The 14,452-nt window shown below is 37.6% G+C and overlaps 1 protein-coding gene across 1 annotated transcript; it reads left to right on the forward strand.

Annotated features, from left to right (window-relative positions):
• The first annotated feature begins 722 nt into the window (after positions 1-722).
• Positions 723-13,615, forward strand: LOC143594084 (G-type lectin S-receptor-like serine/threonine-protein kinase At4g27290). Its single transcript, XM_077073488.1, has 7 exons — positions 723-2,019; positions 2,145-2,282; positions 3,607-3,764; positions 11,918-12,128; positions 12,198-12,435; positions 12,510-12,660; positions 13,310-13,615. Exons 1-7 carry the CDS (start codon positions 723-725, stop codon positions 13,613-13,615), a joined length of 2,499 nt encoding a protein of 832 aa, XP_076929603.1.
• The last annotated feature ends 837 nt before the right edge of the window (positions 13,616-14,452 follow it).

Raw genomic sequence — 14,452 nt, forward strand, 5'->3', positions numbered from 1 at the left:
TTTATTACATATATTATGGTATATTAGTTTTGAAGGGAAAAATTATGAGAATTAACCAAAACATGACAAGTGTCCATATTTATTTTACTTTATTAGAATAGGTATATATATATATGGGAGATTTCAAATGAGAATCTCTTTGAGTTTTAAGAACTCGAAAGAACTCAGTGTAACGGTTTTTTTTTTCGAATTTTTTTTACACATGCGTAATATATGTAAGTTACATACACGTAAAAAAATTACATAATTTTTTACGCACCGAGTCGACTTTTTACACATGTGTAACGGACGTAAAAGTTAGTGTAACCACTTATATCTTTATTCTATCTCCTACTTTGACTTTTTTATCAGATTTAATCTTAACCACGTATTCCATTTCATTTAATTAAATGTGTGACCTAGGATTGAGTTCTTAGGTTCTTAAAACTCAACATGGTTCTCAAAAAATCCCTCCCTGTATATATATATATATATATATATATATATATATATATATATATATATATATACACTTTGATCTTAATATGTTTCTACTGATGATGACAAATTAAGGCTGGAAATAAGAGGCTATTACAGTATTACCTTTCAAATAGTAAATGTATGCGTAACTGTATAGTCCACGGGACCATCTTAAATGGAGTTTATTTATATCTAGTTTTCAGAACTGAATCTAAGCTGTGTTCTTATTTCTAAATTGTAGAACTATGGTTACTGATACGTTGATGCCGGAAACAAGAGTGACTAACACCAAGTTGGTCTTTGGCTTCTTTGTTGTGCTTTATGTATCAATATCTTTTACCTTGGGTGTAGACACCATATCTGCAAACCAAATCATTAGATATAATGATACCATCGTTTCGCCACAAGAAACCTTCGAACTTGGTTTCTTTAGCCCCGGCAACTCCATGAATTATGTCGGGATTTGGTACAAGAAAATATCGTACCAAACCGTTGTATGGGTAGCCAACCGGAACACACCACTAAATCATACCTCCGGAGAGCTAACTCTCACACTTCAGGGAGTTTTAAGTCTCCGTGACGCCACCACGGGGACTGTCCTATGGTCATCAGCGAACTCATCAAGGAAATCCTTAAGGAATCCGATTGCTCAGCTTCTAGATACAGGCAACTTTATAATTTATGAAGAAGGTGACAACATTAATCAAGAAAATCCCATATGGCAAAGTTTCGACTATATGACAGACACTTTACTTCCCGGAATGAGGTATGGCAAGAATTTGGTCACCAGGTTTGAATGGCGCTTCAGGCCATGGAAATCCGACCATGATCCTGCTACGGGTAATTATTCTTACGGGATTGATACCAGAGGTTATCCTCAGGTGATCCTTATGGACGGCCCGAAAATAAAGTTCAGGGGAGGTCCATGGAATGGACTTAGGTATACCGGGTTCCCAAATTTGAGACCGAACCCGATTTACAACTACACGTTTGTTCTTAATCAAAGAGAAGTTTACTTCCAGTTTGATCTTATAAATACTTTGGTTTTGATGCGGGTGGTGGTACATGCAGATGCTAGTATAGCGCGCTTGTTATGGGATGATAGCAAACAAGATTGGAACCTTTTTTTAGCCCCAGGAAACGATCAATGTGATCAGTACGCTGTGTGTGGACCAAATGGGAGGTGCAACATTGACAAATCCCCAGTTTGTGAATGTTTGAAGGGGTTTGAACCCAAATCTCCTGACCGGTCGAATGCTGCAGATTCGTCACAAGGGTGTCGACGCACCATCCCTTTGGATTGTGGACTGGGGGAAGGTTTCAACAAGTATTCTAACTTGAAATTACCCGACACTCAGTGGTCATGGTATAACCAGACCATGAACCTCGTGGAATGTGAGAAGATGTGTAAAAGCAATTGTTCATGTAATGCTTACACAAACTCGAATATCTCGGGGGCTGGTAGTGGTTGCTTGTTATGGTTTGGTGACTTAATTGATATCAGAACGTTTGCAGAAAACGGAGACACTCTTTATATACGGATGCCACTCTCAGAGCTAGGTAAATTAAAACAAAAACTTCATTTTAATTTTCATAAGAAAACATGTACAAGGATGATCAGGAAAAGTATTTTATTATTATTAATTACTGTCTTGATATCACATGAGCATTATGTTTTTGCACAGACTCGATAGAAAACAGGAACAGCTTAAGTGCATGGAAAATAGTACGAGTTATGGGCCTCATCGCATTTGTGGTTTTGGTGATCCTACTTTCAATATGCTTATTTTATCGTTTCAATAAGAAGCAGCAACATCAACAAGGTATGAAGTTCAAACACGTGCGTACTTTTAAATGTGACGGTTCATGTTATGTTTTATCATCAATTTAGAACAACGGTCCATTGTTTCCCAGAATGTATACTAAATTGAATGAAGCCCATAGACCATTTTGTAACATACTAAATTGAATGAAGCCTTATGTGGTGGCGTTGATAGCCGAAAGACAAGGGTATATGCACTAATCGGCTGGTGTGCCGATGGTTGAGTGTTATGTGTCTTATGTCCAAGGCTTGATGAAAAACTACTATCGAGCCCGGGTTCTCACGAGAATCAGTCTCTCTATTCTTACGGGGTAGAGGTAAGGCTGTCTACATCTTACCTTACTCAGACCCTACCATAATTTTGCTATTTGTAAGACATACTGAGTATGATGATGATGACGACGACATGCACCAAGGGTTACTATTTTATTCTTGTCTTGATTAAAGTGCTAGAATCGTCCATGAGTTTTGATTAATTATGTAGTTTTAGTCCAAAAAGTGCCACTCTGACTTTTTATCATCAGTGCTATAAATTGAGTTCTTTGATGAACCCATCTATAACCAATCTAGATCTAAATCAGAGATGGGATTGATGGATTTAATTTTTTGGAAATATGTGGCTAGGAGCATTCCCATCCTATCCTCCAAATTTATGTGAGGAAAGTTTGTAAATTATAGGATGAGGTTTTGAGTGATTGTGAGTGTAAATTATAGAGTGGAGAGAGAAAATGTAGTGATTTTTTGTAAATTTTGGGAAAAGGTAATGATTTTTTTGTAACTTATAGAGTGGAGAGAGAAAACTGTAATAAAAGTATTAAAAAAATATTATTTAATTAAACAGAAGAGAGAAATATAGTATTTTTTAGTGTAATTATAGAAATGAGGATCGGGGGATAAGTTGGGAATGCTCTAATAATTGTTGTAAATGGCTGACGGAGAGTATTAATTGATCATCGATGGTGGATTGTTGGCAAAGGGGAAGGACATCGAATTATTTTGTTTGTAAAAGACAGAGAGTGGTTGATTGGTGATGTTGGGATGACGGCATCTGGTTCAAGTAATACAGAGAAGATAGAGAAGAGTTTTTGTGTTTATTTATTTGTAAAATAAATAAATATATAAAAAGACAATAATGCTTTCTGAGTTAACAGTAGAAATAAACGGAGTTAGTGACTTGGATGTAACTAACAAGAAATGAAAAACCTCAACGGCCAATTGCAAAAGAGCAATTTTTTGGACGAAAATCACATATTTAACCAAATTTCAAGAATGCTTTTGAAGCTTTACTCCTTTATTCTTTAATAGAATTATTATCTACTTCATAGGGACATCCAATAACGAGTTTGAAAATGATCATGAAGATAGAAGTGGTGATGACGATCTAGAGCTACCACTCTTTGGCTTGTCTACATTACTTAAAGCTACAAACAACTTTTCAACAAACAATAAACTTGGAGAGGGTGGTTTCGGCCCTGTTTATAAGGTATTCTATGAGTACATGACCTTAATTTGTTTAAAAAAAAAAGAAAAGAAATGAGATTATAAAAGAAGAAATAAAATAAAACTAAAAGGTGTGATTTTATTTGGTGTTTCAAAGTGTAATAAAAATATAAAGAAAAGAAAATTAAACATTTTACGTGTTCTCAAGTCTGAAGGAAAAAAAAAAAGAAATTATAATTTTACTAATATACCTTTAAAATAAAACCAAAACAAAATTTACATGTGATATATATTTATAAAATAATCCATATCAAAATTTTTAACATTTATAGTTTTCATCTACAACAGAATTGGCTAGGAAAGTCAATTAAATCATTAAATTACGTATTTCCACTGGTTGTATTTGTGAGTGTATGTATATACTCCAACACCAAAATCATTGTAGCCACATTTTATATTGTTTTTGATTGACTAACAAAGGATGAACATTATAGAACAATGTCTCTAGTCAAACATAATAAGAGAGTCAATTTTTACCAGCAGTTAGAGCTCATATCCATTTTAAAATTCCCTATAAAGATCCATGTTCTTTTAACTTGATTCTAACAAGAAGAAAATATATCTTCCAAATAGTCACATCGTTAAGATGATACCCAAATAAAACCAACCGACCAAAGATGTTATTATCAATTAACAACTAAACTCTCCTTTTGTATTCTTCTACTTGCTCTTGTTTTACTCAAACTCAATACGAAGACAGTCTTCAATTCCAACTTCTATCTTCAATATTTTTTAATCAAATTACTATTCTTACATACCAACAAAAATCTTTCCATCCAAAACAGTTTTAAATTATACCGGCCCTTTAAGTAAAACTAAAACAAATAATAAGTCTGATAAATGAGCCGAACAAGTTTTGGTTTACGAGGGCTCGAGCTCGAGCTCGTCTCGTTTCAAGCTTTTTTTCTAAAATTCGACCTCGACTCGTGAGTTGTTTTCTCAAGATCGGGCTCGAGTTAACTAATTATATATATATATATATATATATATTTATATATATATATATATATATATATATATATATATATATATAATTAGTTAACAATTCGAGCCCGATCTTGAGAAAACAACTCATGATATACAAAACACACGAAACAACCTGCGATTAACCACACAAAACACAATATAGATATGGCCTAAGAGTCAAATTTATTAAATTACAAAATTGTCTAACACGACACCGTAACAGTTGAGCAAGGTGAGAAAAATAAATACAAGTTACACCCTAAAATCTGTAACACAACGAAAGGAAGCTTCAAAACCATGCAACTCAAACCCTATTGGATGTTTCAAAACAATAACTAAAACTCAAATATTATCATGTATAGACTTTACGTTCACTAATGATCTTGATATTTAAATCCATACGTGATTATAACCATGATTATCAAAAATCAAAACATTAACAAATCTTGTTTCTCATACAATCAAGATCATGTTTGATAATATGAAAAACAAAGATAAACAATCAAGATTCTCTACCTCTTACTTGATAAACAAATAAAACAAGTAGAGAAGCTACCAAGTTCCCAAGAGAAATCAAACTACAATTCAGTACAACAACTGCAAAAATAGAACCAATTACCTAATTAAATTAGCTTTACATTAAACAGTCGAACTTGAGCGAGCATGGCTCGTTTAAGGTACTAGACAAGCTCGAAAAGATGTTAGGCTCGTTTAAAGTGTTTCTCAAAATATATAAAATATAATTAATTATCGTATATGAATTAATTAATAAATAATAAACGAGTCGAGCCCAAGCTTGAAAAAACAATTGAAAAGCCAAGCTCGAGCTCGGGCTTGGCTCGACTCGTTTACACACCTGATGCCTACTACTGTTTGATTGTGTCTTTTATGTTTTTGATTGTGTCTTTTATGTTTGAAGTTATTATAATCAAACTGATTATTGAATCTGATCATGCTTCAATAATAAAAAAATAGTAACCACATTTGCTTTTGCTGTTGTTGACAATTATGCTTATTTTGGGTTCTAATTGAGCTCAATTAGGTCAAATTAACACACGGTACTGATGGACATAATCATAGATGGTGCAGAATTAGCTAGCAAAATTGTATATGCTGATTAATGAATTACAATAAATGGGTAAACATGTAGCAATTGTTTGAAGTTCCATAATTTTTGAAAGGAAAAAGCAGCATGAGTTACCTGTGATTATCTTTTCGCCTAAGCAGAATTGCGCAGAACCACCAAAAGAATGGTGAAATCAAATTCGAAGAGATGACGGAAGGTGATTGTTGAAGGCATGGCGGGTAGTGGGAGATATTCCCGCTATCATGGTGACAACGGCAAACTTGGAATTGAATTTTTAACATGTTGTATATAGCTTTCCGTCTCTTCAAATCATTCCAATTTGTGAGGAAAGATATAAACACTAAAAACCCATGTTCTTCTCTTCTCCTCTCTTCCTTTTTCTCCATAAAAAAATCACTGGAACACCAAATTTTTTCCTCACTTCCTTTTTCTCCATAAAAAAATCACTGGAACACCAAATTTTTTATTTTCACTCCAAATCATTTATCTTCTATCCTTAACTGCAACTCTGGAACACAGCGTTAAGGCCAAAGTGGAATCATTATAAATATTGAAACATGTTAGGTGTGGAGTATTATACACTTGTTAGAAATTATTGTGATTTCTTGCATTAACAAATTTTGTGGTACAAGGGTCCAAAACCCCTAATGATCAGGGTTTCCAAGAGGGCATTGCCACGCGAGGTCCAAAGGGCAACGCTCGTGGCAAAATTTGCAATGTTGATAGAAAATTGCATGAAAATTAGGAACTGGTCATCAGTTTTAACTATTAATCAGTAGACACTGAAAGATGGAATAATTTTCTCTCAATTCTCATTAAACAATTCGACTATAAATAATACATCAAATCCCTTATTTTAGGGATATATTTACAATTATTTGAATTCTAGATAACAAGCTAATTATAGGCAATATACAATTACTATCACACCCTCGCAGTCGAAGCGGGAGGTTGTCGAATGCTGAGACTGGCTCGAAAGTCATCGAACAGAAACTTTGGGAGGCCTTTCGTGAAGATATCCGCAATTTGGTAGCGTGTGGGCACATGAAGGATGCGAACGTTACCACGACGTATTTGTTCGCGAACGAAGTGTATGTCGAGTTCGATGTGCTTCGTTCTTTGGTGTTGAATCGGTTGCCGGATAAATATATTGCATTGATATTGTCACAGTAAACTAGTGTCGCTACCGATAGAGGACGATGAAGCTCAAGTAACAAGTTCCGAAGCCAACATATCTCCGCCACCACATTCGCGACACCCCTGTATTCAGCCTCTGCACTAGAGCGGGAAACCGTAGATTATCGTTTTGACGACCAAGATAACAGGTTATCCCCCAAGTAAACGTAATACCCAGAAGTGGAACGTCTCTTGTCTGGGCAACCCGTCCAATCTGCATCTGTGTATGCTCGTAGTGCAATGGTGCGCGTCGGTCCAAGCGTGAGGCCGAAGTCCGAGGATCACCGAAGATATCGAAGGATATGAAGAAGAGCATTCCAGTGTAACATCTTAGGTGAGTGCATATGAATACACACCTGTTGGACTACGTAAGAAATATCAGGGCGAGTAAACATGAGATACTGAAGAGCCCCGGCTAGGCTTCGGTAAAGGGTTTGGTCACCGAAATCTGTCCCGTCATGTTCACTTAACTTCGGTTTTGTGTCGACAGGGGTTGGGACTGACTTGCAGGTTGTCATGCCAGCTCGATCCAAGATTTCATTCACATAGCTTTGTTGAGACAAGAACATAGAGTCTCTTGTGCGTTTTACCGAAATCCCCAAAAAGAAGCATAGAGAACCAAGGTCTTTCATAGCAAATTCCGAACCGAGTTTGTTCACAATGAGACTTCTTAGAGTGTCCGTGGAGGTTGTTGAGAATTATGTTATCCACGTAAATGAGGATATATGCAGTCTTGGATCCGTGGCTGTATACGAATAATGAATTATCGCATCGGCTCTGTGTGAAACCGAGTGTGATAATGAAATCTGTAAACCGTTGGTTCCACGCCCTCGGTGCCTGTTTTAACCCATATAACGCCTTTTTAAGTTTACATATGTGATCCGGATAGTCTCGGTGGCGGAACCCCATTGGTTGATACATGTAAACTGTCTCATTGAGAGAGCCGTGTAGAAACGCATTCGTCACATCGAGCTGATTAATTGACCAGGATTGTGAAAGAGCCAATGAGAGTACCGTGCGGATTGTTGCCGGTTTTACTACGGGACTAAATGTTTCACCACAGTCAACACCCAGCTGCTGGTTTCGACCGTCACAAACTAACCGCGCCTTGTACCGTTCCAATGATTTGTCTGACCGAAATTTATGTTTAAATAACCACATACACCGTATGACGTTCATGTGTGGTTGGCACGGAACTAATTCCCATGTTCCATTTTTAATAAGGGCATCAAACTCCACATTCATTGCTTGGCGCCATTCAGGTGTGGACAAGGCAACCGTTGGGTTATGGGGAACAGGGGAGATGGTTATGGTATTGAGATTAAATGGCTGTTTAGGTTTTACAATTCCGTCCATGGATCTGGTGCGGATGGTACGGGTTTGAGTTTGTGGGGTTTGTGAAGTGAGTTGACTCGTGCGGGAGTCCGTAGTATGTGTAGGTGGGATCGGCTGGTTTGAATCGGCAGTTTGTCCGGTGGGGTTTTGGTGGGCCAAAGGCTGGGTATGGGCATGGGTCGAAGGTTGGGCTGTGTGGTTGGTTCGACGGGTATAGACCCGTAAGGGGGATTGGGCTGTGGGTGTGGGCTGTATGGGTTGGTTGGATTGTGGATCGATAGGTGGTGAAGTCGGTTGATCTTTGTTGTTGGTTAAATGCCAAAGTTGTGGGTGTATAGGGTCGGTTAAGAAGGAGTAGTGTTCAAGTGGTGGTTTATTAAGGTTTTTAAATGGGAAGACGGTTTCGTCGAATCTCACGTGTCTACAAATGATGATTTTGTGTGTTGATAAATCGAGACATTTGTAGCCACGGTGCTGAGTCGGATAACCAAGAAAGACACATGGTTTTGAGCGAAGCTGAAGTTTATGGATTTTGGTGTGAGGAATAAGAGGGTAGCAGAGGCACCCGAACACTCGGAGATGATCGTATGAGGATGATCGGTTGTATAGGAGTTGAGTGGGGGTTATGAAATTGTGTGTTTTACTAGGGAGAATGTTTATTAAGTAGGTGGCGACCTCCGGTGCATGATGCCAGAGTGTGTTTGGTATGTTAGATTGGGCAAGAAGTGTGCGGATGACGTTGTTTACCCAGCGGATTTTGCGTTCCGCTTTACCATTTTGAGAAGATGTGTATGGGCATGAGAAACGAAAAATCATACCGTGTTGGTTGCAAAAATTTTGAAAGGTATTATTAGAGAATTCTTTTCCGTTGTCACATTGAAACTGTTTGATGTTGCGTTCAAATTGAGTTTCAATTAGTTTGTAAAATTCTTGAAAAACTGTGTAAACTTGTGATTTATTGCAAATGGGATAGGTCCAAAGAAAATTAGTGACATCATCCACAAACAATATATAATACCGATGACCACCGATGCTGATTACCGGTGAAGTCCATAGATCACTATGTATCAAATCAAAAGGTAAATAAACATGAGTATTAGATTGAACGAAAGGAAGTCTAGTACTTTTTCCCAAAACACATGGCTGACAAAGTTTAGAAACAGCCTTATTACAACTGACATGACTAGATTTATTTAAAAAATGCAGTAAATTTGCCCCTGGGTGTCCCAAGCGTTGGTGCCAAACATCCTAAGCAAGAGCAGTGAACGAGGAAGGAGAGCTGATTTTGGAGAGAATCTGAGGTGTGAGCGGATAAAGGTCCCCAGTACTATTGCTGCGTAGGATACGCACCTTGGTCTTGAGGTCCTTCACAAGAAAACCAAAATGAACAAACTTAATAGAAATTTGGTTATCCGTGGTTAATCGACGAACCGACAAAAGGTTTTTAATAATATTAGGGGCGAGTAGGACATTGTTTAGTTTTAATGGTGGGTATGGTGGTGTGAGGGTTTGGTTGCCTTGGCCGACTACGGGGATGGTATTACCGTCGCCGACAATTATATTTTGTGAAATGCTATTATTAAAAAAAGAAGTGAAATTACCTGGGTTGTTTGTCATGTGATTTGTGGCGCCTGTATCCATGAACCACGGCTGCTCGAGGGGACTGAGGGCCATGGTATGAAGTGCTTGCTCGATGTCGGTGGGAGTGTAGCCGACGTTGTATGCCTGAGCGGGTCGTGGGCCGAGAACTCCTTGACCCGAGGAGTTGGGTCTATTGGTCGTCGGGTACGGGCAAGGTGGGGTCGATGCCCACTGTTGCCACTGTGAATTTCTCACACCCGGGTTAGACCACATGCCCGGGAATGGAGCCCAGGGGTAAAAACCGATCTGTTGGAATGACCCGCGGCCGCGTCCAGTTGAGTTTCTCCCGCGGCCACGCCCCCTGCCGCGTCCACGGCTATTATTGCCGCTGCCGAGTCTACCCTTCTCCTGATTGTTTTCTGCCCGAACGTCCGCATGTGGATTGAGTTGTGCGGTGTTGCTGTGTGAGCCGGCTGACCCGTTTGAGCCGACATGTAGAGCCGTGGCTGCTGAGTTTGCTGCATAAAGTGTCGTGGCTGCACATTGAGTTTCTTCGTGGCAAAGAGCTGATCGACAGTTGTTAAAATCAGTAAGTGGTTCTTTGGAGAGAACGGTGGCAATGGTAACGTATTGTTCGGTCAGCCCACCGAGGAGTTGCAGAACCAACTGTGTTTCGGTGAGAGGAATGTCTACGTTAAGCAGTTGATCGGCAAGCATCTTCACCTCCTGACAATAGGCGGCCATGTCCTTGAAGTTTTCGAGGCGTGTATTGGTGAGTTTTCCTTGAAGGTACAATGCACGAGAAGCCTTGTTGTCTTGGAAAAGGTTTTCAAGAGCAGTCCATGCGTCATATGCAGTGGTGTTTTTCTTGAGGATGGTACGGAGAAGTTCCGGGGAATTCGTTCCATATATCCACTAAAGGACGATTGCATCCAAACGTTCCCAAGAATCTGGTGCCGGATCTGCTGCCATGTCTTTTCCGGCGGCGGCAGAGGAGGAAGGGGTTTCCCTTCGTGGTGCCAGGTGGTCGGCGATCAGAAAGGCCGTGCAGTGTATTCGGAATAATTCCGACCACGTGACGTATTGGGCACTCTCGTTGTCTAGAGTGATTGGAACAAAGTTCCGGATATTGGTAACGGTGACAGCGGGGTGGAGGGAAGCCATGGGTGAAGCCGAGAATCATTAATATTAGAAGAGAGGCCGACGGTTTATGAGATACCGGCGGCTTAGGGTTAGCGAAGGGTGGGAAAGAAAAGAGGAGGATCGGTTATGGTTGTGATACCATGAAAGATGGAATAATTTCCTCTCCATTCTCATTAAACAATTCGACTATAAACAATACATCAAATCCCTTATTTTAGAGATATATTTACAATTATTTGAATTCTAGATAAGAAGCTAATTATAGGCAATATACAATTACTATTAGACACTAATAATTAGTAGCAGTTGTGATTAGCAACAACTTGGGGTACTCACAGTAACTAAAGTATAACTGACAAACCAATCTTCAATTGTAACTTTCTACTAGAGATTTTCTTAATGATGTAACTAAGTAACTCCAAACAGTTTTGACTGCCAACAGTCATGCTATTCACGAATCTTGTGATAGTTTCCACAACACCTTCTAATGGCTCCCTACCTGTATAAGGTATTTGGTATGCTTTGATAGGAGTTTGGGTACTCGTTTTCATACTATATTGGATACTCGTTCTTGTGTTAAGTTTGAATTATCCGGTCAAAGGTCAACATGATGACCCATCAGTTTTGACAATAACTCGAATGATGACCCATCAGTGTTGCTACATAGTGGTTGTGGACTAGATCGGTTACATTTATCAACTAAACCATGTTTATTATAAACACCCTTGTCGTGTATTTGTGATTTTTCCAAACACTAATAGTAGAAATTCGCAAAAATGAAACAAGTCATGCAACATGCAATCTTCGAAGATGTACACATACACATTTTAATTAACTTTATGTTTCAGGGTGTACTTGAAGATAGACAGGAAATAGCCGTGAAGCGACTATCAAAAACATCCACACAAGGACTTCACGAGTTCAAGAATGAAGTTATCTCGATATCTAAACTACAACATCGCAATCTTGTTAAGCTTTTGGGGTGTTGCATAGAGGGGTTCGAAAAGATGCTAATTTATGAATACATGCCAAACAAAGGGCTCGATTCCTTCATATTTGGTAAATGAAATAATGATAAAATGTTTATGAAAGTATCAAATTAAAAACTAAAATTCAAACTATTCGCAGATAAAGCTCAAAGTGAACTTCTTGATTGGTCTGCACGTTACCTTATTATCAATGGAATTGCTCGGGGACTTCTTTATCTTCACCAAGATTCTCGGCTTAGAATCATACATAGAGATCTCAAACGCAGCAACATTTTGCTTGATACGGATATGAACCCTAAGATTTCAGATTTTGGCATGGCTAGAACTTTTGGAGTAAAGCAGCTAGAAGCAAACACAAGCAGAGTCGTTGGAACATAGTGAGATTCATTTACCCTAACTTTTGTTCATTTTATTTTGTGCGTAACTTACATATGGTTTTAATTCCTCATAGTGGCTACATGGCACCAGAGTATGCAGGAGATGGTATCTTTTCAGTAAAATCAGACGTATATAGTTTTGGTGTCATGGTGTTGGAAATTGTGTGTGGGGTGAAAAACAGAGGATTTGCCTACAAAAACCACTCCCATAACCTTATTGGACATGTAAGTTCTGGTCGTTGTAATTTTAGAAGTCAAATAGTATAAGAGGGCAGAAGGCATTGTTTTTTTATAACTATCTTCGCTTTCACTTATATAAAAAAAATACTAGTCTTAATATACATTTTTGTCTGCATTTCAAATATTTTTCTTATTGAAAAGGGATGTGTATACGGAATAAAGTATTTAATTTCCGATATAGTATAATCAACAAATACTTTATTTTGAATATGACTCAATTTTAAATAAAAATTATATTTGAATGTAGATAAAAAGATGACATAAATCTAAACTTTTAGGTTTTTGTTTAATATTATAAATTATTAAAAAATAAAACTACATTATCATTCTAAAGACATATATTAATTTCCGTGATGAAGAAACCTGAATAGAAATAGTTAAAAAGAAAAAAATTATACACTTTTAAATAATTTCTCAAATTTACCATACCTTTATAAAAAGTTCAACTTTGAACATACTAACTTTTCCCATACTAGTGTGTAGCTTGAAAGATTATCCAAAATGAGAACTTATAATAGTTTGAGAAAATATAGTTTATTATCTAAAAAATACCCAAAGTTAGGTTGCTTCTTTTAATACAATTTGCCCTTGTGAAACACCAAAACATAAGACTTGTCTCTGTTGTTCTTTACAGGCATGGCGACAGCATAAAGAAGGCAGATCCTTGCAATTGGTCGCAAAATGCCTAGGTGAGTCCATCAATGTGGCTCAAGTTCTACGATCGATCCATGTTGGTTTGTTGTGTGTTCAACGTCACCCTGAAGACAGACCTACCATGACATCTGTGATCCTAATGTTGGGGAGTGAGGGTCCATTGCCTTCCCCCAAAGAACCCGGTTTTTATGTTGGAGAATATATGCAAGATATTGTGCAGTCTTCAAGCTCATATGGAATAAGTTATAACAACGAACTAAGCATTACAATGTTGGATGGCAGATGATAGAACTAAAACATGGAATCAAAATAATGTTAATGAATAGGCTTTTAAATATATGTTTAGTGATAATACGAATCTCTTTGTAACTAGAGATTGCAAAGGATTGATATTAATGAAACTATAAAATAATGATAAACAACAAAATAAAGAGTAACTAGAGATTGCAAAGGATTGATACTAATGAAACTATAAAATAATGATAAACACGAAATAAAGAGGTAACAATGCTAGACTTCTCTAAACTATGATAACGGATAATTACAATATATTTGTAATAAGCAGGGCCGAACCTAAGAATTCATGTTCCTCGGTCGAGCCGAAGAAAATACGCCCCTTAAGCCTTAACACACTAATGTGCAAGCCCAAAACTAGGGCTATTTTTTTTAGAAAACTGATCGTTAGATACCGAGTGTGATGTTGGTGGAATAGTTGAAGCGAATTGAATGTTAATGTGCTTGGCTTGAACTGTTGAGATGATAACTAATGGGCTCGGCGTAGTGATTGTGTAGACTTCGGTAGAGATAGGGATAAGTCTACTAACAATACCATAATTTATAACATGGGCTCGACCCAAATTAATATAACGAGACTGAGATTTGTTTAACCCAAACAAACCCGAACTCGATAACTTTAAAAAGTATACGACTCATGCCAGATGGGTGTCCAAAATATTTAACCCAAACATCAAAAGGTATCTTATAGTACCGACCGGTCACCATACCTAAATGAAAAAAACTGGTTAACACCTAACATCCAAACAATAAGCAGGCATGGTCCGATAACCTGGATATAAACCCGAACCAAACAATAAGTCGAGATATATAATAGATATTAAATCTT

Source organism: Bidens hawaiensis, unplaced genomic scaffold (genome assembly GCF_021521415.1).
Source record: "Bidens hawaiensis isolate Kalapana, Puna unplaced genomic scaffold, B.hawaiensis_p1.1 tig00043050_1, whole genome shotgun sequence".
Classification (NCBI taxonomy): domain Eukaryota; kingdom Viridiplantae; phylum Streptophyta; class Magnoliopsida; order Asterales; family Asteraceae; genus Bidens; species Bidens hawaiensis.